Genomic DNA, 27,692 nt, shown 5'->3' with positions numbered 1-27,692 from the left:
CAGCGGTTTGGTGCCTGTCATTGGCCCAGGGCGTGATCCTGGAGACCCGGGATCGAATCCCACATCGGGCTCCTGGTGCATGGAGCCTGCTTCTCCCTCTGCCTGTGTCTCTGCCTCTCTCTCTCTCTCTCTCTCTCTATCATAAATAAATAAAAATTTAAAAAAAATAAAAAAAATAAAACTTATTCTTCAAAAGACATCATCAAGGATCTGTAAGAGTAACTCACAAGCTGCAGGAAATATTTGTATCGATAATACTTATATCTATGATAAATAAAAGACTCTTACAACTCAGTGACAAAAGATAGTTCATTTAAAAGTGGGCAAAGGATTTGAATACACATCTCTCAAAACAAATATATACAAAAATAGCAAAAAACAAATGAAAAGACACTCGGCATCTTTATAGAAATGCAAATCAAAACCACAATGAGATACTAACACTCACTAGGAGACCTATGGTCAAAAAGATAACAAATGCTGGCAAGGAGTAGAGAAGCTAGAGCCCTCATATATTGCTGGTAGGGACAGGCAATGGTGAGGGTGCTTTAGACAACAGAAGTTCCTCAAAACTTTAAACACAGAGGCACCATGGGGCACCTAGCTGGCTTGGTCAGTGTAACATGCAACTCTTGATCTCAGGGTTGAGTCTGAGTCCCACACGGGGTATAGAGATTACTTAAAAAATAAAATCTTTAATAAAGGAGGACAAAGCCCCGGGGCCAGCCCCGGTGGCACAGCGGTTTAGCGCCACCTGCAGCCCAGGGCGTGATCCTGGAGACCCAGGATGGAGTCCCACGTCAGGCTCTCTGCGTGGTGCCTGCTTCTCCCTCTGCCTGTGTCTCTGCCTCTCTCTCTCTCTGTCTTTATGAATAAATAAAATAAAATCTTTAAAAAAAAGGAGAAAATAAACATAGAGGCATATGATCCAGCAATTCCACTCCTAGGCATTTACCCAAAAGAACTGAAACTATGTACATGAAAACTTGTATATGAATGTTCATAATGGAATTACTTATAATAGCCAAGTAATAGAAATAACCCAAATGCCCACTAGCTGATAAACAAAATGTAGTGTATATCCATACAATGGCATATTATGCAGCCATAAAAAGAATGAATTACTACAGCATGGATGAAACCTTGAAAACAGGGTAAGTGAAATAAGCCTGTAGTAAGACCACATATTACATTAAGATTCCATTTGTGTGAAATGTTCAGAATAGGCAAATATAGTCAGAAAGCAAATCAGCGATTGCCTAGAAGTAAGGGTACAGGAGAAGGGGGGGGAATACCCTTAAAGAATATAGGATTTATATTTCAGGTAATTTAAATGTTCTAAAATTGTGATGATGGCTGCACTACTATGAATATACTAAACATCACTGAATTACATATTTTAAATGGGCTACTTCTATGGTAAGTGAATTCTACCTCAAAAAATCTGTTACCTGGGATCCCTAGGTGGCTCACTGGTTTAGAGCCTGCCTTCCGCCCAGGGCGTGATCCTGGACTCCCAGGATCAAGTCCCGCATCAGGCTCCCTACATGGAGCTAGCTTCTCCCTCTGCCTGTGTCTCTGCCTACCTCTCTCTCTGTGTCTCTCATGAATAAATAAATAAAGTCTTAAAAAGAAAAAAAAAAAAAGCTGTTACCCAAAAAACGTTTTCAGTTTTTTAAGTAGTCCCTGACGCATCCACCATTCTATTTCATGTTACTCCCTTTCAGAATGTCTGCGGTTTATACTGTAGTTAGTGACTTGGGCTTGTTCATTCATTGCTTTGAAATAACTAAATTACAAGTTTTATCTCCTTTCCTCATAACCTACAAGCTTTGCAAGGGTTTCTTTTATTTCTTTCATACTTTAGAACCAAGTATAATAATGGATTCAGAATGGGCCCCCAAAAAAGGCTTGAGTTTTCAAAATACAAAATATTAAAAATATGTACCATGGAGATATTAACAAGACTACTCAAAAGTCTTCTTTGGAGGAATACAGATATATATGACTTCTCAGATCCTTAACCAAACCGTTCAGAATAAAAATAAGAGAAGGAGGGGGACCTGGGTGGCTCAGTGGTTGAGCATCGGCCTTCAGCTCAGGCCTTTATCACGGGTCCTGGGACGGAGTCTCACATTGGGCTCCCCCCAGGGAGCCTACTTCTCCCTCTGCCCATGTCCCTGCCTCCCTCTGTGTCTCTCATGAATAAATAAATAAAACCTTTAAAAATAAATAAATAATAAAATAAAATAAAAATAAGTGAAGGAGAACATAGAGCTAAAGTTTCACATTACAATAATCCTAGGTAATAAAAAAATAAGTTATGATTCAATTAAAATTAAAGTTGTCTAGAGATAAAATTCATTTAATATGCCAGAGGCTCACTGTTAGTGCAGTTAATCAAAGAAAGTTGTAGTATTCTCATCATGAACCATGAGCACAAGTTAATAATTAAATCTTTGTTGTTTATTCAATGATTTTATTGTTCTGAGTGAAGTCTCACATATATTAAAATGACTTTAGAATTACAAAAACAGCAATAGTAAACAATAAAACATAGTAAGGTCCACCTAAATATTTCCTTAAAGTATAAAGTAATAATAATACTTTATCCTAATACGAGAAAGTAAAAATTCAAAACTGTGTTCCCATGAAACTGTAACCCAGGAACTGAAATTCAGTCAACTGATTTGAAAGTACAAAGAGAAAAACTCAAACAGCCAGAACCCAGTAGACTACAATGACAGTAGATAATTAGATAGTAAAGGAGAGACGTTACTAAAGGTTATAAAATCCAATTGTTATGTTCTCTGTAAAATTTGAATCTTTAAATAGCTAGATTTCACTTGTCATTCATTCTTCATAGAAGAGAGCTCTTCTTCCTTTTGTAGCTTTAACTCCTTACTTCTCTCCCCCCTACCAACTGCCCCAATTTTACTCTTTGAAGATGGAAAGCAATTTTTAAGTATTATAACTCACCCTTTTGACATAATTTCATAAATATACACTACCATCTAAAGCAACATCATAAAATGCCCCAAGCTGTCCACCATCTGGGGACTACATTCTCCTCCCCCTTGCATTCAAATAAGACTCTATGACAAATTCTCACCAGTCAAATGTGGGCAGATGTTTGTCACTTTAAGTCTGGGAGTTCTTAAAAAATGGCCCGTAAGTAACAGGCAAGGCTCCAAGTCCCTAAAGAATGCTAGAGCCATAGATGTAAGGAGTGTGGGTCCCTCAAATACCACATGGAAGAAAGCCACAAGCCTGCTAACCAGGAGCACCTGCACAGAACTGTTACATGTGAGCAAAATACAAACTTACATGTGTTAAGCCACCGAAATTCTGGTGTATTTATCGCCCTAATTAGCATTATCCAGAGTAATACATACACAAAGTCTTAAGTATTTCAATTCCCTCTGATTAAAGACATTTGTAAGGGATATTTTGGAAAGATTGTTTAAAAGCCCATTTAAGTAACATTAAATTTTAAAATCTAAACAATTTTCCACCTTGATTTTGTTGAAACATAATTACTTTAAACAATGATAGCATGAGCAGTTCCATGGTTAATAAATTTACTGTCCACATGTCTCAATATTTTAGTTCAATATATTTTCATGATTACAAAGAAATGTTTTCCTCGCTTTTCCCAAATTAAAAAATCATTAAGTGTTTTAAAACACTGTGATTCATAATGTCTACTTTGTAACATCTAATGTCTATGTAGTTTAAAACAAAATTTTCTATTTTATTGTTCTTAAAGTATTAAAAATTATCTATTATTTCACTGTATTTCTTTACTTATTTTATTATCATCTATAATTCTTAAGAATTCTTCCTTTAAATATAACCATATGGCAGATAATTCTGTCCATTGTAAATGCAGACATGCCCATAAGACACATACTTTAACAAAACCATGACATTTCTCATTCTAATAAAGTTCCCCCTACTATCCTTCACAAAAGTGTTAAAATTTCAGCGATTTACAAGTGTGTTTTTTTTTAAGCTTACCATTGCTGATATAAATAAAAAATAAGGCCTAATTTGGAAACCTGGCTTTAGTAAATGGACATACTACAAACTTAACCCAATGAAACTCCTCACATTCTCTTCATCCTGCCTTCACCAAAATAATTTTTAAAAAGATAGAAAAGAAAAAAAAATCCTTCTTTAATCTTTCCATTGCCTTTACCTTAAACTCTGTATCATCATTTTTTTCTCCACCACAATTAAAAATAAATGAACAGCACATTCACTACTCCACAGAGAGTAATAAAAAATGGAAAACTATTCAAAGTTGATTGAGGATTTTTCCCTAAACCATCCAAGAATATATTCCAAGAAGTTTTTGTTTACCAAATCAGTCAACATGAACTCAAAGAATTACATAGCAATTTTTTTGGCACTTATTCTTTATGAATCTGTAAAAGTAATCTAAACTCTTGTTTCTTGATCCATTTTAATGCTTGATTGTATTGGAATGTATATGTGCTATATACAGTACAATTTTTTCCAGAACTACATAGCCAGAATCATAAAAGTAGTAAAACTGAGAGATGGCCTATTCAAAAATACAGAGGAAAAAAAAGTATGACTAGACAGTCTCTATAAACTAATATACTAGGCCACTTTAATGACAGTCTTATTTCTAGGAAAGACATAAAAAACATTAAAAGTTTATATATACCTTATATATTATCAAAGGACTCTGAAATGTTCTATTGCCTTGATTTTTAACCTACAATTACATAATATTGCTCTCAGTTATCAAATGGGTATTTGTCCTTACACATGTTTTTCAATACCCACAATCAGGGCTGCGGGAGGAATATTTAACTAAGCCTCTACTATGTGCCAAACATGTTTTTTCATTCCACCCTCAGGACAACCTTACTATAAAGGTATTATCTCCTTGTTACAAATGAAAAAAACAGAGACTTACAGACATTAGGTAACTTGCTAAGGTCAAACAGCTAAGAAAAATGGCACAGCCAGAGTTCTGAGGTAAAACAAGTCCTTTTTCCACTAAACTACATATGTTGTTTTTCCAGCAGTGGTCACAGAAAGCAGCTCTCCACTCCTATTCTTCCCTCCACTCTTGTTCCCAGGGCACAGCCTGGAACATTTGTGAGACCAGTTTTAGAAACAGGGCTATCTGGCCATTACACAGAGCATGGTCTGCAAAGATCCAATCTGTATCAGGACTTCATCCATAGGGTTTTAGCTAGATGAGCTTACGAAATGCAAACGGAAGGAGGGCGGAGTAAAGCAAATAATCATTCAAATACCATTTATATTTGGGTCTACAACGCACCGCACACCTATTGGCAGATTTATCTTCATAGTTCGGCTTTGCTTAGACCACTCTCAAAAATAGCTTCCCTGGAGCACACGCACACTGGGTGGACAATAAAGGCTCCTTGATCTAGGTTTTGGAGATTGTGAGTGAAACGTGTTTGTTTGTACGTGACTATCCTGATTGGCAATATAGATAAGCAGAAGCAGTAAGGTAGTAAAATGTAATGCTGTGCTTCCAACGTGTACAAACGGCTCAGCTAAACTCCCTGAACACAATCCATCTAAACAGCCTAAGATAAACAGGCCGAGTTAGGGACGATGACAGCTACAGTAACTTCCTCTTCCTTACCAACCTCCTCAGTTCCGCGTGTACACGCCTTTCCCCTAGGAGGCAGGATAAAACAATTTCAAATGCACAAAATCGATCCAATCCCACCAACACCACAGGACAGGAAAGCCAGCTTCCATTTCTTCCCTCGCCTCTCGGGAAAATTTTTATCTTAAAAATTGCACTCATGTTACCCACGAGAAAATATGTGCAACGAAAACTGAAAACGTGCACGCAGTCCCTCCACCGGGCCTTCAGAGAGAGCCGAGGCGAAAGGCTCTCCACGTCAAGTATTCCCGAGATTCGCTGCTTTGAGTCACTTTCCCTCGGGTCCTGCCGCCCGGAGGGGAAGAGCTCGCAGTTCGAACGCCAAACTAAGCCTTCGCCTCCTTCCTCGGCAGACGCGGAGGCGGCCGAGGCGACGGCAGTCCGCGCGTCCCGCCTCCGACCCTCACCTGCCCAGGCCCGAGGCAGCGCCCCGGGTCCTCGCGGGCCGGGCGTCCGGGAGGCGTCCGGGAGGCGGGCGGGAGGCGTCCGGGAGGCGGGCGGGCGGCTCGCGGGCGGGAGGCTCGCGGGCGGGCGGGCGGGCGCCGAGGCGGTTAGGCCGCGCTGCAGGCCGGCGCGCTTCCTGCCGGGCCCGGGAGCAGCGGCGCGGCCCCGACCCGCAGCTCAGCCGGCCTGGCTGCCGCGCGCGTGCGGCGCACACACTCCCGTCCCCGGTCCGGCCCGGCCGCGGCCGAGCAGCTCTCCCCCGCGAGGCCCCCGAGCCTCGGCCACGGAGGGGGGAGGGGGCGGGGGGCGGGGGCGCCACTCGGGGTCCCAGACACACGAAGTCCGCCCCCCGAGTGCCAGGCCCGGGCGGGGACCCCCCCACCCCGGAACCTTCGCCGCGGCCGACAGCGACGCGGGCCGGCCCCGCACCCGACACACACCCACTCGCCCCAGGTCCTCAGGCCGCCTCCCCGCCCGCCACGGCCTCACCTCGCACGCCCACACGCACATTTGTCCGTCTCCCACTTCGCGTCCCCGGGGACGCCTTCCTCTTCCCAACACTCGATCCTACCCCGAGGCACAAACACACTCTACCTCATTCTCCCCCTCCGGCCCAGACGGAGCAACAGCAGCCATTTCCCCGCGGCAGGGGAGACACAGACGCGCGCGCGCACCAGGGCCCCACAGATGCTTCCCTCCCAAGCCGCGGCCGCAGACGCAAACACAAACACCCACGGGCGGGCCTCGCTCCCGCCCGCCCCGCTGGGAGGCCGCCGCCACCCGCGGGGCCCGGATCCGCCCGCGGGCGAGTGGGAGCGCACGGCGCCGGGCCTGGGCCGCCGAGGGCCTGCCCCCTCCTCACCTGCATTCAGCGCGCCGGGGTCCGGGCGGCGGCGGCGGCGGCGGCGGCGGGGCGGCTGCTGCTGGTGCTGGTGCTGCGGCGGCGGGGGAGGCGGCGGCGGCGGTGGCGGCGGGGCTGAGGGCAGCAAAGACATGCAGGCAGCCCGCCGGGGGGAGAGGCACCGGCCGGAGCGGACGCGGGGCGGGCGGGCCGGGCCGGGCCGCCTGAGGAACCGCAGAGGCGGCGGCGAGGAGGGCGGCTGACGGGAGCGAGGAGACCGACGGGGGGCGGGGAGGGGGGCGAGGGCCGCGCCGCTGGGCTTCGGGGACGGTGACCCCGGGCGCTCGGGAGAGGCCCCGCGGCCGCGGCCCCGACGCGACGGCCCACTCCGAAGGGCGCTGCGCCTCCGCAGCCGCGGCTGTTACTCCGAGGGCGGCGCAGAGCCCGGCCTTGGCCTTGGCCTCCAGGCGCTGGGGCCGCTGCCGCTGCGGGGGTCGCTGCTGCGCCTGCTGCTGCCGGGCCCGAGGCTGCTGCACAGGGACGCCAGCTCTCGGTGCCTTCGCTCTCGCTCACACGTTCACAACCCCGAGGGCCGGGGAGAAGCGTCCGCGCGATATCGGAATTGGGATTAATAACAAGGTGCAGAGAGTGCGAGAAGGAGGAGGGTTGATTGACGTGGAGGGGCTGGCAAGAGTCAGACACTCCCCTGCGCGAGGGGGAGGGGGGTGAGGGGGAAGGAGGCGGAGCTCCGGCGGGGCCCCTAGGCCCCGCCCCTCGGCCTCGGCCCCGCCCCTCGGCCTCGGCCCCGCCCCCTGGGCCCCGCCGCGGGCCGTGGCGCGCCTGCGCGCGTGGCTGCCGGGGTTCTTACCCGTTTTCTCCTTTGCCCTTATCGCTCTTTTACTCTCTTTTCTTGGCTCGAGTGACAAGCGGAGCTGGGAAGACTGGTGGGCCATCAAGAATCCGCGTCCACGGAGCCATGGTGGGGAAGACACTGGCGAGCCCTCCTCCCCCTGTGTCCCTCCGGACTCGGCGCCGTTTCCTGCTCGCTGGCCGGAGGCTGCCTGAGCGGGAAGCCGAGCGCTGGCCGGGAGCTAATGAGACGTGAGGTGAGGTGAGGTGAGGTGAGGTGACGGAAGGAAAAGGCTTCCCGGCATCTTCGATGGGGTGTTTTTGTTTGTTTGTTCAACGTAAAACATCTGTAAGTTGTGTCGCGAAAGGTAAACTAGAGAACCTCCGACGCTCTGCGGCCATCCCTGTCCTGTTTGTTTTCTGACTCTCCCTTCTCGCGATAGAATCACGTTTGTTTGGCAGTGCCCCCCCCCCCCCTCAGGGAAAACATCAAAACGTAGAGAAAGATTAATGTTTACTTGGTGAATGTGGCCCTGACATCTTAAGTTTCTCGGGTCTAGCTATGTTTTTGTGGGTTAGCTTCTGCTTTTTACCACCGGTAGTCAAAAAAAATGATACCAAGTCTAGAGGCAGAGCACTATTGCACTTTTGCACAATCTCTCGGTGCATGCTCCAGGCTTGTGTACCTAAACAAGCAGCATAAGGGTATATTATTAGCAGTGTATTTTTCCCCACACAGGGGGAGTGTTTAGCACACTAAGCACGTTGTGTTGGTTGCAATTAATTAGGCCTTATTATTGAATGCCAAAGGCCTTCATCTCCTGGGGAAAGGAATGGTACATACAAATCATCATTTAGCCAGAACTAATCAGATATTAAGAGCCCATCATTGCAAAAGGACAATTGCACCTCTTTCACTTTTGTCACCAGAAAGTGAGTAAAGAAGCCCCTTAGGACAGAGGACTGTGGACTACTTTGTTTTCCACCCGTGTTAAGTTTCTATTTCCCTGTGTGGCAGTCGCGTTCCGGCGTCTGTAATAGGTGTTAAAATGGCCTTAATCCTAAAAGAAGCCTCACTCATTCCCAACTGTCTTCAATCTAGACTGATATATATGAATAGTTCTCTCTGACTTTGTAAACAACAAAGAAACAAGTCACTTCAGGAGCCCAGAATGGTAAACCTGCCTGAATGGCCTTTTGCCATAGCATTTCTCCTTGACACACACTCTTCCCCCAAGGAGAAACACTACCAACTGTTGAAGAAAATAGGAAAATAAACACCTGAAAAATATAAATGTGGTGATGGCATAGCCTCAAAGATTTAAGCTTATTCAAATACCTATAGACATATAAATTCGTAGTTCTTTGTTTATATATAATAATGATCTATGAAGGATATTATGTTCCAGACATTGTATTTAGCCTCAGAAATACAAAGATAAGCATATATAGTCCCTATTCTTAAGTAGCTCACAATGGTTGTAGGGGAAACAGACTCTAAACAGGAAATTCTCACAGAGCAACCAGAAATGAAATTATGAAAGGTAATACAAAATAAATAGTCACAACAGTACCCAGGAGGATAAGGCTGATGGCACTGGCCTTTTACTTGAGCCATATATCTTGTCATTCTCACAGGCTAACTAGCAAGTAAGGACTAGGGCGAAGGAAGAAGGGATAGCCTTTGTGGCTGATAAGGAAGTGCTAATAATAAATGGTGTGATGTGCTGGTCCTGAAGCTCAGGTTTATGTGGGAGATGTTCATTGTTGGTCTTTAAATTTTATATGGTAAATGATCACAGTCCATTGAATAATTGTAATTGTGATATTCAGAGTTAAGAACAGTAGGTGTTTGTTTATTTTAAAAAAGGCAAATTAAATGCAGATTAAGTTTGTTTGTTTGTTTATTTCTTCATGAGAGACACAGAGAAACAGAGAGGCAGAGACACAGGCAGAGGGAGAAGCAGATTCCATGCAGGGAGCCCGACGTGGGACTCGATCCCAGGACTCCAGGATCATGCCCTGGGCCGAAGGTAGGCACTAAACCGTTGAGCCACCCAGGCACCCCCCGATTAAGTTTAAATAATCTCTATTCTCAGGAATGTTCTCTTTATACCATAGCAAATGTATTGACTCACCAAACAAAAGGAAAGCAAAACTTTTGTATATTAATAAATATAACTGTATTATCCAAAAAACAGACTGTTGTTTTTCTCATTTGCTATGAGATAGAGATTAAAGAAATAATTTTCAAATAGTTGGCAATGTATAGATGCTGAGAAATTAAATCTTCACTGATACTTAAAAACTCATAAGATTCCAATTCAAAAGACATTCTAATAATAAAACACTAGCACTAAAAAAAAAAAATTAGCATTTAAGCCATTTTTAAAAAGCAGTTTTATAGTAGATCAAAGTTTGCAACCAAATGGTAACCTGTTTTGACAGCTCATTTCATGGGAATTTTTCATGTTCATCAGACATTTCAATTTTAATAAGATTAAAAATAACACAATATAAAAATCTCTCTTTAAAGAAAAGTGATTTATCCAATTGAAAGCTTCTGGCTTAAGTAAGGCCCTTTTGACAAAATTGGTAATAGCAATACTGTGAGGTACAATTTTCTGAAACAACAATTATATTTATTTGCACTGTTACAAAATTGTTCATTCCTTCCCAATAAAAAAAAAAGTACTTGATGTTCTAGTGACCACCTGTGTCTTCTCCAAATTAGCAATTAATATTTGATCTGAGTAAATCAGATCTCTACATGTTATTTCTGTCAGTAGTGTAACTGGATCTATAAGATCCCTGAGAACTATGTTGTTTTATCTATTTTCTGAAATTCTGTTGAACAGCTCGCTCAAAAGGGAAAGGTTTAAAGTTTTTTATTTAAGAATATTATTGCTATTTGATAAAGATTCAACTAAACTGATTTCAATACACTTTTCTATTAATAGCCACATAATTGTTAAAGAAAATATCACATATAAGTTATTTAGTAAGATGTAATTAGTAAAATAATTAAATGTAATTTACCTGATACTCATTAGTATAACTTTTAAACAAGTTCTTGAATTTTTACTTCCCAGACCTCCTGACAGGGCATCCTGTCTTTCCATCAGCCTCCCCTTTGTTCCTTTCTCAGGAATGACTGTGGATGACACCAAAGACCATTCCACCACCCTGGCCAAAGATGAACATTTTCCTCTCATTATATAGTGTGCCATATGATATGTTAGTTCCAGATAAAATGGCAAAGTCGGCAAAGTTCATCTTGGTGCCCCCTTACTTCCTTTTTCTATATTTCCCATTTCGAGTTCCTTGATCCCTGAATATTCAGAATCTCCACCCCAGCCCCATCAACATCAGCACCACTCTTTCTTGTGCTTTCCTTATTCCAAAACTTTTCTATTTTTTTTTTAATTTTTTTTTATTTATTTATGACAGTCACAGAGAGAGAGAGAGAGGCAGAGACACAGACAGAGGGAGAAGCAGGCTCCATGCACCGGGAGCCCGACGTGGGATTTGATCCCGGGTCTCCAGGATCGCGCCCTGGGCCAAAGGCAGGCGCCAAACCGCTGCGCCACCCAGGGATCCCCCAAAACTTTTCTAGTTAAGCACTACCACTATCAATAAAAATCTACTACTTCAGTTTGTCAAGGACTTGTAGGCACCTGGCATGCTATCCAATCAATAAAATAAATTATTTTAATGCTGTATTCCAAGGATCCTCATGGGATTTTCAAACCCACCTAGGATACACAGAGGAGACCAGATACGTGAGACTTCAACTAGAAAGTTTCTATTTTACATATTGACCATCTATTTGTCTCCCTGGTAACTTTCCTTTTCCTACAAACAGTGGCACCCACTTTTTTTCTTTTTTCTTTTTTCTTTTTTAAAGATTTTATTTATTTATTCATGAGAGACAGAGAGAGGGAGAGAGAGAGAGAGAGAGAGAGACAGAAACATAGGCAGAGGGAGAAGCAGGCTCCATGCAGGGAGCCCGACGTGGGACTCGATCCTGAGTCCCCAAGATCACACCCTGGGCCAAAGGCAGACACTAAGCCACCCAGGCATCCCAAACATGCTCCTTTCTTTTGGGGAAACTATTATTGCCTGTTCTATAAACAGGTGACTAGTGGCAGCTGCAGCTCAGTCCCCAAACTTCTTGGCTGTATACAGGGTGGGCATATGACACAAGCCCAAGCAAACAGCGCTCTTTCCCAGGATGTGTTCAGGTGGAACTTAAGGAAAGAAGGGCTATTCCACTTACAGTGGTAGTCTGAGAAAAGAAGGGAGTCTTGATAATGGCAAGTGGCCACATACTGCTTTACGTGGAATGAAGCCATTACACAGAGATGAAAGGAGAGATAGCAAGTCCTGGTGGTGCACCAATCTGAATTTCCAGTCACCCATGGGGTCCAGTTGCACCTTTGCACATAGTGTGGTTAAACTTGTAAATTGTCTTCTAGACTAACTTGAGTTAGACCTTAAAACGAAAACATCCTAATATGTTGTTTCTGCATAAAAACTCTTTCAAAGAAGGCTAACTGCTGCTAAATAAGTTTGAAAGTCACTGGACCAAACTATAATAAGACATTATTGTTGGTTGAATCTTAGTCTACCAAACGTTAAAAGTCACCTTGTCCTAATTCCTTTTTCTACATGAGGAACCTAAGGCAAAGTAACTTGCTAAACATCACACAGGCAGTCAATGGCTGTCAAAGTCAGTTTTAGGAACTGATTTCTAGATACCTTGCTTAGTTGTTCTCGTCATTACACTATCCTGTCACCTGTGTAATTCCTCCCAATGGTATTTTTAAGAGGCAATTACTTAGAGAACCTTAATCTAAAAGAATAAATCACAGCAGTGGCAATTTCACTTACTGACTGCTTAGTGGGAAGCTATTTGCCTGCATGGAGACCATAATAGATGCCTTTTCCTCTTTCAGCCTCTCACATGCTTTTCATATGGGACCCAAACATACTCTTTGAGTCTAAGATGGTCAGATCTACAGGTTTTAACTGCCGTATTTATGCTTATAATTTCCAATCTACATTTCTAATCCAGAGTTCTCTCCACACATTCAGACCTACATTGTCAGTTTCCTCCTGGGTATCTCCACCTGGACAGTCTATACATATTTCAAGATCAATATGCCTAAAACTGAGTTCTTTGTCTCTCCTCCAAAACCTGTTGCTGGCCTTATGTGACTCTTATTTAAAATGGTACCACCGGGATGCCTGGGTGGCTCAGTGGTTGAGCATCTGCCTTTGGCTCAGGGCGTGGTCCTGGGGTCCCGGGATTGAGTCCCACATCGGGCTCCCTGCATGGAGCCTGCCTATGTCTCTGCCTTTCTCTCTCTGTGTCTCTCATGAATAAATAAAATCTTTTTAAAAAAATGGTATCACCAAGGGGCATTTGGGTAGTTCAGTGGAGTAACTCTTAATTTCTCCCCAGATCATGATCTCAGTTTTGTGGGATCAAGCCCCACATGGGGCTCTATGCTCAGGGCAGAGTCGGCTTGGGGTTCTCTCTCCCCCTCTCCTTCTGCCCCTCCTCCCCTTGCTCTCTCTCTCTCTCTCTCTCCCTCTCTTTCTCTCCCTCTCTCTTAGCAAATAAATAGTATCTTTAAAAATTAAGTGGTACCACCATGCTAATTGTCATGTAATCATATGAATGGTTCCACAATGCAGAATCCTAGGAATCATCCTTAAGTTTTCTCTCCCATCATCACCAAAATCTACCAATTTGACCTACTAAATACTTTCAATAATCTATTCCCTCCATCCCAGTGAACTGCTAATGTCATAGGTCAGCCTGAATCCTCTTGCCTAAGTTTTTGCATTTTGTCTATTAATGCATCCCTACTAAGTATAATCCCAACATCTTTTTAATACATATTCTAATTCATTTTACTTTGCTCTTAAAATCTTTCAATGACTTCCCATAATTTATAAACTGAAAGCAAATTCACAAGCATATATGGCCTTAATGATCTGCCTCTCCCTTATCACCACCACCTGAAGCCATTAACTTTCAGCCTCTCTCTCTCACCCCTGATTTTAATGAACCACTTATTTCCAAAACAGGACATGCTCTTTTAGTTCTCTTTGCACAAGCTACTTACTCAGCATGGCATGCTCTTTCCCATTTTGTCCTCCTTTTGAAATCATCTTTCAAGATTTGGCTCAAGCATCACTTCCTCCATGGAGCCATCTCTAAAAGCCCTACTGTGAGGGCAGCCAGGGTGCCTCGGTGGTTTAGCGCCACCTTCAGGCCAGAACCCGATCCTGGAGACCTGGGATCGAGTCCCACGTTGGGCTCCCTGCATGGAGCCTGCTTCTCTCCCTGCCTCTCTCTCCGTGTGTCTCTCATGAATAAATAAACAAATTTTTTTTTTAAATTAAAAAAAAATAAGGGGGGATCCCTGGGTGGCGCAGCGGTTTGGCGCCTGCCTTTTGGCCCAGGGCGCGATCCTGGGGACCCGGGATCGAATCCCACGTCAGGCTCCCGGTGCATGGAGCCTGCTTCTCCCTCTGCCTGTGTCTCTGCCCCTCTCTCTGTCTCGCTGTGTGACTATCATAAATAAATAAAAATTAAAAAAAAAAAAAAGACCCCTCTGGGTGTTTAAAAAAAATTAAAAAAAAATAAAAGCCCTACTGTGTATTTCTTTAGCACACTGTGCCCACTTTTATTACAATGTATGTGATTAAGTAGTAAATTCTCTTCAACATCTAATTTGAGCTAGACCTCTACAACCAAAGCATGCGGACTAACACATTGTTTCTGTGTGAGAGTTCTTTCAGAGAAGACTACTGCTAAATAAATTTGGAAATCACTGAATGATAAGGCATTATTATTGGTTGAATCATAGTCTTTAAAGAAGAGACATCTCATATGTGGAGATGAACTATAAAAGATTCTCTGTTTGTGTGAATGCAGTCTATCAGAGCCCAGCCCACTCTCACTTCTTGGCCAGATGTCTATGTGCAAAATGCAAACTGAGCAACTATATCATGGTATACTGTAATTATATATGTAAGTATGCATCTATCTCACATAGTAGATCTTAAGCCCTGTTTTTATTCCTAGCACATCACAGAGTGATACATAATGCTCAAGAAACATCTGTATAATTGATTAATTACTAGTAGCCCTTCTTAAACCATACTATTTGGTCTTAATTTACTAGTAATTAGCTGCTATACAAGAAATCATAAATAAGAGTGACTTAAATTTTATTTTTCTCTCACATAAAAGAAGTTATGGTAGGAGTCGATTCAGAGCTGAAATAGCACATCCATGTTCAGCAGGAATCTGTCTCCTCCCTGCTTTCCTTAGAACATGGCTCCATTTCCTGCCTCAGTATCCAATACAGCTGTCAGGGCCACCTCATACAGTTGTGCAGTTTGTTTACTGCAAAGGCACCTGACCAAGAAGTGAGTGGGATCTATATACTGCAAGCTAATTCACCTGACCAGAAGAGGAACTTTTTCTAATTCATCTGCAAGGACAGGTTTCTATTCTGTCCAGAGGTACCAAAGAGGTTATCTGAGATATTGGCCATTGGGATTCCAGCTATCCCATGCATTCTCCTAGAAGAGCAACAATTATCCCCATCTCTAAGCACTTTCTTAGACGACCACCTGAAAAAAATATTTCCTTGGATTTCATTGGCCCAAATTTGATGACAGGACACAACTAGCTGAAAGGTAAGCTGAGAAAGACTGTTTCAGTTAAACATACTGCCACCATAAATAAATGTACTGGGAAGCTTCAATATAGGTGTAGCATACATACAATCCACCATTTTTGACATTGGATGGTTGAAGAGTCCAAAGAAATAGAATTAAGGCATTGTACTGAGTTTCATAATTAAAAGTTCAAACTCTAATAAAGCAAACTTAAAATTGTTTATCTAAATTAAAGCAAGATACTTTCAATAAAACTTTCATGGTCTGTTTTTGGAAGCCAATAATCAATCTCTCAGTTTCTCTCTTTCTCTCTCTCTCTCTTTCTAAAAGGTCAGTAGAGGGCAGCCCGGGTGGCTCAGTGGTTTAGCACCACCTTCAGCCCAGGGCGAGATCCTGGAGACCTGGGATTGAGTCCCAAGTCATCGGACTCCCTGCATGGAACCTGCTTCTCCCTCTGCCTCTCTCTCTCGCTCTCTCTCTGTGTTGCTCATGAATAAATAAAATCTTTTTTTAAAATAAATAAATGGTCAGTAGACTTTATTTTTGGTATGCCAAACACTCTATATATAAATTCTGAGTTATCAAGTAGAAGGATTCTCTTACTTACCCTTTATAAATTAAAAAAGAAAAATGTCCCCTTAAGAATACGGTGATAACCTTAAAAGTTACCATTAAAGTTTTAGGGCTGAGTGTTTTGTATTCATACCTATATTTCTAAGACAATGGTAATTAGTAAAGGCTCCACACTGCCTTTTGCTCAAGGATCTTTAGAACCTGGATTCAGACACCTTTCCAAACTTAGCACATTTTTCCTTCGCACACCCTAATTCCATCCAAACTTGTTCCCTGCATATGCCCTGACTCCCACTCTGTACCCTGTTTGACATTGTTCTTAGCTTCCACTTCTCAGCCTATCTCCACATAATGAAAACAAGCACACCTGTCAAGCACCATGTCCAATGTTCCTTCTTTTGTAAAGCTTTACTCGATGTATCCCCTCCCTACCAAATATATGTCTCTCCCCATCTAGATACCCACCACGTTTTGAGAGAAGGGACTCTGACGTTTTATTTGGTGCAGTAGAAACTCTATGGCTTTTGGGGTAAGAAAGACTGAGGTAAGACAGGATACAAATTCTGGCTCTGCATCTCACTATACCAGACAAATTCCTTACCTGCATCTGAAACCTAAGTATAAGATGTACTTACAAAGTTAGCATGAAGACAAGTGAAGTAGTAATTGTTAAGCCTGACAACAGTAGACACTCAATGTTTCTTGACTAAATTCATAAATATACAGGCTTGTGGTGAGTTATATTATTTTGAGTCATAATGTGTATGTTCCAAAGATACCTTCCATTAGATTCTATCAGAAGTAAAAATCATAAAAACAAAACACATTAAAATAAAACCACATTGACATAGTTAAAAGACATAATTACAAGTAGAAATTGCTTAAAGCGTGTGTTTACTTCAAAAAATTTCTTGAGACACCTGGGTGGCTCAGCGGTTAAGCATCTGCCTTCAGCCCAGGGCATGATCCTGGAGTCCTGGGATCGAGTCCCACATCGGGCTCCCTGCATGGAGCCTGCTTCTCTCTCTGCCCGTGTCTCTGCCTCTGTGTGTGTGTGTGTGTGTGTGTGTGTGTGTGTGTGTCTCATGAATAAAATCTTTATAAAAAATAAATAAAATGTTTAAAAAGAAAGAAAAATTTCTTCAACAGACATCTCCAGGTAACCATGGCCTGAAAAATTGTGGAAATACACACATCTGTTTGCACTGAATTAGGGAGACAGGAGTGATGTATTCTACTTCCAATTCTGCCATTAAACATGTTTGCTACCTTTGGCAATTTGCCAGGACTGTCATTTCCCAGCTTCATCTATCAAAAACAGTGAACTTGGGACACCTGGATGGCTCAGCGGTTGAGCGTATGCCTTCAGCTCAGGGCATGATCCCAGGATCCAGGATCAAGTCCCACATTGGGCTCCCTGTGAGGGACCTGCTTCTCCCTCTGCCTGTGTCTCTGCCTCTCTCTCTTTATCTCTCAGGAATAAATAAATAAATCTTTAAAAAAAAAAAAAAACAGAAAAACAAAAACAGTGAAATAAAATCAAGACACTATATACCCTAAACAACTTAAAGGTAGAGATACCAAGTGTAAATATTATGAGAAATAATAAATAATTTAAAATGTTATCTACTATAATACGTTATTATACAAAGACAAATAAATGGTTAAAGAAGTTATGTCTCTTTTGGTTCTCTTCCCACAATGAATTTCTTTATGAGTTTTCTGATAACATACCCTAATCAGTTCCCCAGAACAAACCTACCACCTACCTTACTTTTTTCTTCCATACTTCTTTCCTTTGATAGTGCAGTATTTATAACTGTCTTATCAATTAAGCTAATATTTTTACCTGACCAACTCTTTTGGTGGATAAGAAGAAATTATATGCTAATGCATGGGTTGACCCATATAACTGCTTAACCAAAAATACCAGATGTCACTGTGTTTTCATGCTAACTGCGTTGTGGAGGATATGCTTTTCTGTTTTTCTTGTTCTCATTTTTCAGGGCAACCTGCAATTCTGTGTACCAAACATGAACAAGAGATTGAAATCATAGAGAGGTTATATAACATCAACCCAGGCCCCACATGGATATGTGAATCGGTTAATAAAATTATAGTCAGTTGCTAAAGGGATGATTTTTCAGATAAGAATTTCTATGAAATTCCAAATTTCTAAAAGAATGTAGATGTTCACCTCTGGATTTATTTTGACTTTGATTTTGATTAAATGCTTTTTAATTAAAATATCAGAATATTCAATAGGGAAGTAGGAGTGCATGAATAAACAAAGAGGTAGAAAAACAGGTACATTTTATCAATATTCTACTACTTGACCTGTTATTCTGAAAGCACACATAGTATCGTAATTTTCCTCAAGTGTTGTGAGAAATGGATGCTTCATGTGCTCTAAAATTTCTGTAAATTTTTTGTGAAGTATTTTTATATTTCTTTCAGAAACCAATTACAAAACAAAAACAAACAAACAAAAAAGAAACCAATCACACTTTACTGGGATTTTTCCTGTCAACAAAGTACATTTAGTATAGCCTCTAAAAATATGTCCCCTACTGTGCAGAAGAGATTTTTGAACTAGCTACACTACTGGGCTGAAACAAAAATTTCTTCCCACAGAAAGGAAGATGGCTGGTTGGCTGACTTACCCCATTGCATGTGAGAAGCTGGAACAGCAAGAGAGAGAATGGTGGACAGACCGCTTAGCTACTCATAGAACACAGAGAGGACGACAGGCCATGTCTTCATGCTGTGTGGTGCTGAGGAGGCTCTGCCCAGATGTCGAGCTAGCATATCAAAGCTAGAAACCCGATCTCCTCGATCTGATATTAAAAAAAAAAAAAATTAAAAGCTCAGAGTTGCACGTTTGACCCAGCAGCCATACCCACCGGTAAATTGTGTCCTAGTGGATGTCAAGCCCTAGCCCATCTGGTTTGCCACTCCTCTATCCTCAGTAGTGAATAAGGCACCCAACAGTAAAAGAGTTCCATCCAAATTTCCTAAAAAGAGGAAAGAAGCCTACTCCTTTTCTCTGTGTGTCTTTAGGAGATAAGAAGAGTTTACTCTTAAATTGTGAAAGACTCCCAGAAATATTTGACTGAGAGAAGAATGGGGGACAGGAATGGAGTGGGACAGAAACATTCACTTGCAGAATCAACCCAGAAAAACTTAGCTTTTGTCAAATTTCCTCCCTAATACACAACCTGGTTAAGTCATACGGAACCTCATTTCCTTAAGGGCCATATATTTTGTTGTTGTTATTGTTAATAGCCCCTTATTAATGAATTCGCATTGTAGAAAATATAGACAAACAAAAATAAAAACATTACATTATCACTATATTTAACACCTTACTGATGTTTGTCTTCCTGGTTCTCTCTATATACACATTTTTAAACTAAATGAACTCATACTGTGTATGCTGTTTTGTAGCCTGCTTTGATCAATGATGTCCACCTATTTTAGTAAATGTTTATCTAACACATAGAATATAATCTTAAAAATTTCTTACTGACACAAAAATGTCATTTAGAGCTGGTTTGTCTAAACTGCTCTCCAATCCAGGACCACACATTGCATAGAGTTGATACAGCTAAGTTTCTCTTTATCAAGTACTGCCCCTTTTTTCTGACCTTGGCTTGTTGAAGGAACTGGGACAATTATCCTGGAGAATGTCACACTTCATTTCTTCCTTGTGTTATCATTTGGTTAATTCCACTGTCCCCTGTGTTTCTTGTAAATGGGCTGCTATATGTAAAGTTTTAATTGATTCAAATTAAATATTTTTGGCTAAAATACTTCATAGGTATGTTCTGAATACCATATTGCCTCTCATCAGAAGACACATACTATCTGGTTGATTAACAATAAATAATACTGATGTGGAACCTGGATCAAGGTGATGACATTCGCCCTCACCCACCCAGAAACATAGCATAATGACTTGTGCAGGTGGAGACTTACTGTTTGGTAAAATCCAGACTTCAGTGTTGTTTTTGTTCTTAAGAATTTTATATGTCAGTTAATCATTAATTTGGTTTTAAAATCCATTATCTGACTGTTTTGTTTTTATTTTGATGGTAGACTTATCATCGTGATTGTTTTACTTTGTATGTTTATTAAGATTAGTTTTTATATACCATCTTGTGTGGAAAACTGTGGCTCAGTTGTATGGTAGAGCAAATAAAATAGATGTTAAAATTTTGCATCAGGGATCCCTGGGTGGTGCAGCGGTTTGGCACCTGCCTTCGGCCCAGGGCGCGATCCTGGAGACCCTGGATCGAATCCCACGTCAGGCTCCCGGTGCATGGAGCCTGCTTCTCCCTCTGCCTGTGTCTCTGCCTCTCTCTCTCTCTCTCTCTCACTGTGTGCCTATAATAAATAAATAAAAATTAAAAAAATAAAAATAAAATAAAATTTTGCATCAGATATTCCACACATCAAATAATTTACGTTTTGAAATTTGAGATTTATATAACCTAGAATAACTCTTTAAATGTTAAACATTAGGTTTTTGGGTTTGGTTTTTTTTTTTTTTTTTTTAACTTATACCAACCGTTGATACACCTACACAAAACAATTTTGGCAAACTTCTACCAGTTGATCTTTAAAATAATCATCAAGGAAATTATGGGGCAGCCCCATTGGCCCAGCGGTTTAGCGCCACCTTCAGCCCAGGGCCTGATCCTGGAAACCCAGGATCGAGTCCCACATCGGGCTCCCTGCGTGAAGCCTGCTTCTCCCTTGGCCAAAAAAAGGAGATTATGCTATTTTCTGAAATACAAATAATTTTGTTATTTGTTTTCTTTCCAGAATTATACTCCACATTTTTATTTAGTTTGTCTACATTGGTGGCCCAATCCCCAGAATAATTTCCCATCTATGATATTATATCCTGTGTATATCTTACACTGTGCTCCATATCCACATTGTGTTGTTTTCTATGAATAACTTTCAGATATAGTATTTTAAACTGAATAGACCAGGCAAACCTGCTTTTTTGGACTGATTTTATGAAATAGAACAATCTTTTAATGTGAAAAGAACTTCTATTTCACTCTTCTGTTCTAAAATGATTTATGCTCATCATACATTTTGACTTGTATTCTTTTTTTCAAAGAGTTTATTTATTTTTTTATTTGAGAGAGAGGGAAAGAGAGCATGAGTAGAGGGGGAGCTGCAGAAGGAGGAGGACAAATGCAGAGCTTGATGTGGGGCTCAATCCCATGACCCTGAGATTATCACCCAAACTGAGATCAAGAGTTGGACACCCAACCAAATGAGTCACCCAGGCATCTCTCTGTTCTTTTTTTTTTTTTTTTTCAAAATTTTTAAAATTTGTATTCTTTTGTTAAATTTTTCAGTTTCTTCTTTCTCTCAGCCTAAACTTGAAGGTTAGGATTACAACATATGATGTGATTTAAGAGAATCACTGCACAAAACAATTTCCCTCATTGCTTGTTATAATGCCTAAAAACCATGAGGACTCAGTCTTTTGAAAATAAAAACTTTTCTAAAATATTGTGTTAAAATGTACATCACCTTAAATTAATGTATTCCAACAGCTGCTATATAGAACATTACTTCCATGAATTCTTAGAGTTTAGGGAAAGGGAAGTTTCTGTGGCAAATTATATACAGGAAATGCTACAACTGTACTACTTTTAAAAACTCATAATACCCTTAAGCTTAACAACAACAACAAAAAAAGTGGAAAGTCTTAGCTAAGGAACCATGCCTAACTTCATTTACACCAGTGCTTTCTCAAATATATTGATGACAGAACTCAAATATATTGATGACTACTTACTTAAGACCCATAAATATCCTATTGTTATCAGTGTTCCATGGACCATACTTGGGGAAAGGCTTAAAACTATAGAACCAGAAAGCTGGAAATCCTGCTATTGATAATGCATCCTAGGCCTTAGGTTTTTCAGATAAAGAAACACACATAAAAATTAAATGACTTGGCTTAAAAAATAAAGCCAAGATTAGAACACATATTTTGTTTCCCATGTGATTCCTAGGAACCCAAGCAATACACTTCAATAATCCTCCAAGTAAAATAAAGCACACAAATTACTTGACCAAAATACTACTAAACTATAGAGCACATAAGAAGCCGCTCAGTTGGGTTACTGTGATCCCATAAGGTATTACAGGGGAAGGAATATGAGTTCTTGTGGGTTTTGTTTGTATATAAAAATGGGATCAACCCATAGGTAATGCTTAGAAATTTTCTTTATTCACTTGATCTTATGTTTCTTAAGGGTTTTTTTAGTTTCTTTTTAATCCAGTTAACATAGTGTTATATTAGTTTCAGGTGTACAATATAGTGATTCAACACTTCCATACATTATCCCATGCTCATCACAAGTGCACTCCTTAATCCCCATCACCTATTTCACTCATCCACCCCCCCACCTCACCTCTGTAACTATTAGTTTGTTCTCTGTAATTAAAAGTCAATTTCTTGGTTTGTTCCTTTCTTTTTTCCCCCTTTGTTCATTTGTTTTGTTTCTTAAATCCATATATGAGTGAAATCATATGACATTTGTCTTTTTCTGACTATTTCGCTTAACATTACTCTCTAGTTCCATCCATGTATTACAAATAGCAAGATTTCATTTTTTACATGGCTGAATAATATTCATATATATAATATTTAATATTAATATAATAATATTCATATATATAACACATCTTTATCCATTCCTTAGTCAATGAACACTTGGGCTGCTTCCATAATTTCACTATTGCAAATAATATTCCTATAAACTGGAGTGCATGTTTCCCTTCAAATTAGTGTTTTTTAATTCTCTGGGTAAATAACCAGTACTGAAATTGCTGGATCATAGGATAGTTCTATTTTTAACTTTTTGAGGAAACTCCATACTGTTTTCCACATTTGCTGCACCAGTTTGCATTCCCACCAACAGTACACGGGGATTCCCCTTTCTCCACATTCTTGTCAATATCTGTTGTTTCTTGTGTTGTTGATTTTAGCCATTCTGACAGATGTGAAAAGATACCATACTGTAGTTTTGATTTGCATTTGCCTGATGATGAGTGATGTTGAACATCTTTTCATGTTTCCATTGGCCATCTGTATGTCTTCTTTGGAAAAATGTCTGCTCATGTTTTAATTAGATTATTTGGTTTTTGGGTGTTGAGTTGTTTAAATTCTTAATACATTCTGGATACTAACACTTTATTGGATATGTCATTTGCAAATATCTTCTCCCATTCTGTAGGTTGCTTTTTAGTTTTGTTGATTGTTTCCTTTGCTGTGCAGAGGCGTTTTATTGTTATGAAGTCCCAATAGTTTATTTTTGCTTTTGTTTGCCTTGTCTCAGAGAGCCTATCTAGAAAAAAGTTGTAGTGGCTGATCAGAGAAATTACGGCCTGTTCTTCTAGGATTTTTATGGATTCAGGTCTCACACTTAGGTCTTTAATCCATTTTGAATTTATTTTTGTGTATGGTGTAAGAAGGTGGTTCAATTTCATTCTTTTGCATGTTGCTGTCCAGTCTTCCCAAGAGACTGTCTTTTTTCCACTGGATATTCTTTCCTGCTTTGTGGAGGATTACTTGACCATATAATTACAGGCTTTTTTCTGGGCTCTCCATTCTGTTTCATTGATCTATGTGTCTATTTTGTGTCATATTGTTTTGATTACTACAGCTTTGTAATATAACTTGAAGTGCAGACAAAACCTCTAGCTTTGCTTTTCTTTTTCAAGATGGCTTTAGCTATCCAGGGTCTTTTGTGGTGACCTTATGTTATTAATATATTTTCTTGCCATGAAATATAATCCTAGAGCATGGTTTTCTAACCCCATTAGACCCAATATTTTCTTCTAATAGCAAGTATTTTATAATGCCTTCCTTATTTTCCTGAGACAAAATACACAGGTAATATATTTAATGAACATAAGTTTTATTTTTAAACAAATTTTTAAAAGCAATATACTACATTAGCCATAAAATATAGGATAATAAAAGCAAAGCAATTTATAATGAAATAATAAAATGAAGTACTCAGACATAACTTCATTAAAAGGAGAATGAAGAAGCTAGATACTTGTACCTATATGTAGCTTTAATGTAAATGTCATGGCCAAAAAAAGCAGACTGATCTTCAGATGTGTTAATTTGTCATAAGAGTAACACTGTTGAATGACGAGATTTTCCCTAAATGATGAACTATCCTTGGTAAAATTCCAAGCAGAACAAGGTACATTTTTTTCTTCCATTTAAATAATAGCTGCATTCCTAGAAAATTCATATTAACCACGGGGGGAAAAAATCCTATGTTTTAAGTAAAATGGTATTCAGTTCTAGATTCAGATCATTATACACAAGGTTTGGGTTATTTTTTTTTCCTTTTTTACCTACACTCATGTCCACAGGGACATTTGAAAATCATGTAGGATGCATAGACAGCACCTTTCTATGTGGAGGACTTCCCTGAGAATTATAGGACATATAGTATCTTCAGCTTCTGTCCACTAATCCCAAGTATAATTCCCCACTGCCACTCCCAAGATTATGTTCTCCAAAAACCTTTCCTACAAACTCTCAAAATGCACCCCCCCATGGACACACTAGTTACAAACCACAGTTGTAGAATGTATTTTAAAAATTGCTTAGCATTCCATTGAATTATTATGACACTAGTGGATTGATTACCAACTATTCACCAAATTAAAGAACACAATCTCCTTAAATCACCAAATGATTGTGACAGAAACCACTTACTGTGAGCTTACAATGTCCCAGACATTTTACTCACATTTGGTGTTTAACCTTTATAACCACCATAAAAAAGTAAGTAATAGTATTATTTTCTCCCACTCTACAGATAAGAAACCTGAGGTTCAAAGATGTCAAATAACCTTCTTCAAGGGAGCCAGGATCCAAAGCCAAGTCATCTTAATATTTAGGTCTATGTGCTTAGCTACAACATACTGCCAGACACAGTTTTTATTACTTCTGAAGCAGCCATTCTTTTTCTGTTCAGTGCTTTTCTTACTTTTTGATGCAGCTTCCCTTCATAATTGCCTTTTTTAAAAATTTTTCTAGAACAGTTCTTTTCTGGAAATATGAGCCTGTTTGCTACTCCCTCCTCCCCCAGTCTTTTAAAGTGAAGATCTGTGTTAGATTTGGATCTGCTACAATTGGTTCTAATTAATGTCCCTACCCCCAGGCAGTCTCTGAATGAATGACTCAATATAACTGAGCAAATTTAATTTTAAAAGGAGCTTGAGAATTTTTAACCTGAACCAACATGTCCAGGGAATATCTTATTATATGTTCATTGCCTCTTTTTCCTCACTAGCCATTCACTTTTTAAACTGTTGGATGGTTGCTTTAATCCCACTATTGTCACCTGAAAATATTATTTCAATGGTTATGAATAACCTCCTCATTAGTGGAGTGCTTTTTTCCTCCATTATTAGAATGGAAGTAATTTGAGGTCAGAGAACGTAAAGTCATTTTGTTTCCCGTACAATACATTGTAATGCTTGTACGTAGTAAATTTGCAGTAAATATTTGAGTGACTTCAGGAAGCTGAGTTCAATCTGATTAAGCACAATAATTATAAGCTAAACATGAGCAAACTTCTTCACTTACATCCTTTGTATTCTGTTTTCCACACCTATAAAATGAGTTGAATTCACACAGTTGTTGGGAAGTTACAATGAGATATTTATGAGTGTTGCTAGAACTGTATTAGCACATAGGAGACATTTGAAGAGTAGCTTTTCGTCCCTTCTATCTTTTCCTTGCAACCTTTTCCCCTTCACAGAGTGCTTTGAGCCAAAGTAATGATAGTTCAAATTTTGAACCTGTGTATTTACAGCCTTTTTTCTTTCCCTTTCTGTATGATATGTGTACAGAACTTGGTGGAATACCTAGACTCAATCAACAAACTTAGTTTTATAGTATTCTTATTTTTCTAAACACAAGGTCTATTTTCCTAATTATAAATGAAACTGGAAACTACAGCATAGTACCCTCATAACACCGAAATAACTTTCCCACCTGTACTATGACTGTAGGTATGTATCTCTTGAGAAATATTCAGCTTATTGTGTTGTGATACAGTCTGAACAACTAAATCTTCTTGTTGATATTTGCCAAGGAAAGGAGCTACTCCTCAGACCAATTTCCTGAGTGGCTGATATAAGTTGATATAAAGTAAGATTTGATCTCCAAAGGTCCAAGAATCAGAATGTTTGGAAGAGGTTTTGTTTTTGTTTTATTTTTAAAAGATTTTATTTATTTATTTGAGAGAGAAAGCACGTGAACAGAGGGACTGGCAGAGAGGGAGGGAGAGAGACAAGCAGACTCCATACTGAACACAGAGCCCAATTTGAGGCTTGATGCCAGGACCCTGAGATTGACACCTGAGAAGAAACCAAAAGTCACTCAATCACAACCAACTGAGCCACTCAGGTGCTCCTGGAAATGTTTTTTTGAGTGATTCCTATTAAAGATGTCTTTCATGATCCACCATGTGGTAGCAAAAGGATAGCCAAGAAGGAAGGACGCAGATAAGATCTCTTTTGTTTTTTAATTATCTTTTTTTTTCCCCCTTCAGGGTAGCACATGAGCTTTGGAGGCATGGTATAATTTCAACTCAGATTATCCAAATTCACACTGTTATTTAGCTATTGTTTATGTTGCCTTTTGCTATCCCCCAATCTTTAATAAACTTAAAAAAAATTTTTTTTAATTTTTTTACATAATCCCCCAACATGGGACTCAATTTACAATCCCAAAATCAAGAATCCCATGCTCTACTGCCTGAGCCAGCCAGGCACCCCACTTTAATAAACTATCTAACTGTATTACAGGAAACCAGGAAAAGGTTATTTGCCTATGCTTGAGCCAGAGTGCCAAAAAGGGGATCTGCACCCCTGCCTCAGTATGATCATCTCAATGACAATCAGTTTAAAGACCCATATGCCAAGAGAAGGCCAGAGGAAAAAAGAAAGGCCGTGTGTCCAACTATCTGCTAATCATTTGGAAATTCTTCTAATGTTAAACTTGGAAGATCTGGGTTATATTTTTGTTAAGAAAAACAGAATCCTAACACATATGATTCATTGCTTTATCCTCAGAGCCTTCCCAGCACATGGTGATCACTAAGAATTTGTAGAATGAATAAATGAGCCAGTATATACTTAATGAGCTTTTTGTCTTGTTTTGTAACTATTATTGTTTCATAGCCAGCATTTAACATACAGTACAGGTAACTTTTATTCAGGTTCAACCCAGTACTTATTGAGTACCTCCTATGAACAAGGAACGAAGCTAGTTGCTCTGGGAGACACAACCATGAATAAGATATGGCATCTTGCTTTAAGGAGCTAAAAATCTAGTGGCTGAGATAGACATAGACATAAATAACTATTTAATATGTAACCTTAGGGATATCTGAAGTTCCCTAGCTCATTACCTTTCTCTCTTTTTGTAAGCATTTTTCAATTTTTCCGTCCCTTAAGAACACTTGTGCTTTTGTACTTCATCTTCTTTGCTGGATTCACTCCCTTGACACCATTCTTATATTCTTT

At 40.2% G+C, this 27,692-nt stretch overlaps 1 protein-coding gene and 1 long non-coding RNA gene across 5 annotated transcripts in view; one reads left to right on the top strand and one right to left on the bottom strand.

The window, feature by feature from the left end:
* CNOT6L (CCR4-NOT transcription complex subunit 6 like) overlaps positions 1 to 8,248 on the bottom strand; it is a 115,271-nt gene extending 107,023 nt beyond the window's left edge. The window contains exon 1 of one of the 4 annotated variants that reach the window (XM_072745531.1): positions 7,837 to 8,248. Coding sequence is in view for 1 of the 4 variants with exons in the window: in XM_025998225.2 (XP_025854010.1) it covers positions 6,722 to 6,726 (5 nt within the window). In the remaining 3 variants the exon portion in view is untranslated. Of the gene's footprint in view, positions 1 to 6,090; positions 6,110 to 6,721; positions 6,859 to 6,989; positions 7,641 to 7,836 lie in introns of those variants that run through there. The other 3 variants (XM_072745530.1, XM_025998225.2, XM_072745532.1) reach the window with 3 other exon arrangements.
* On the top strand, positions 8,236 to 19,462 carry LOC112919715 (uncharacterized). The gene is made up of 2 exons (XR_011999190.1): positions 8,236 to 9,850; positions 18,729 to 19,462. It is a non-coding gene; the product is annotated as an uncharacterized lncRNA (long non-coding RNA).
* The last annotated feature ends 8,230 nt before the right edge of the window (positions 19,463 to 27,692 follow it).

The sequence above is a fragment of the Vulpes vulpes genome, unplaced genomic scaffold (assembly GCF_048418805.1).
Source record: "Vulpes vulpes isolate BD-2025 unplaced genomic scaffold, VulVul3 u000000899, whole genome shotgun sequence".
Taxonomy (NCBI): Eukaryota; Metazoa; Chordata; class Mammalia; order Carnivora; family Canidae; genus Vulpes; species Vulpes vulpes.
This window is presented reverse-complemented; position numbering and strand designations above follow the sequence as displayed.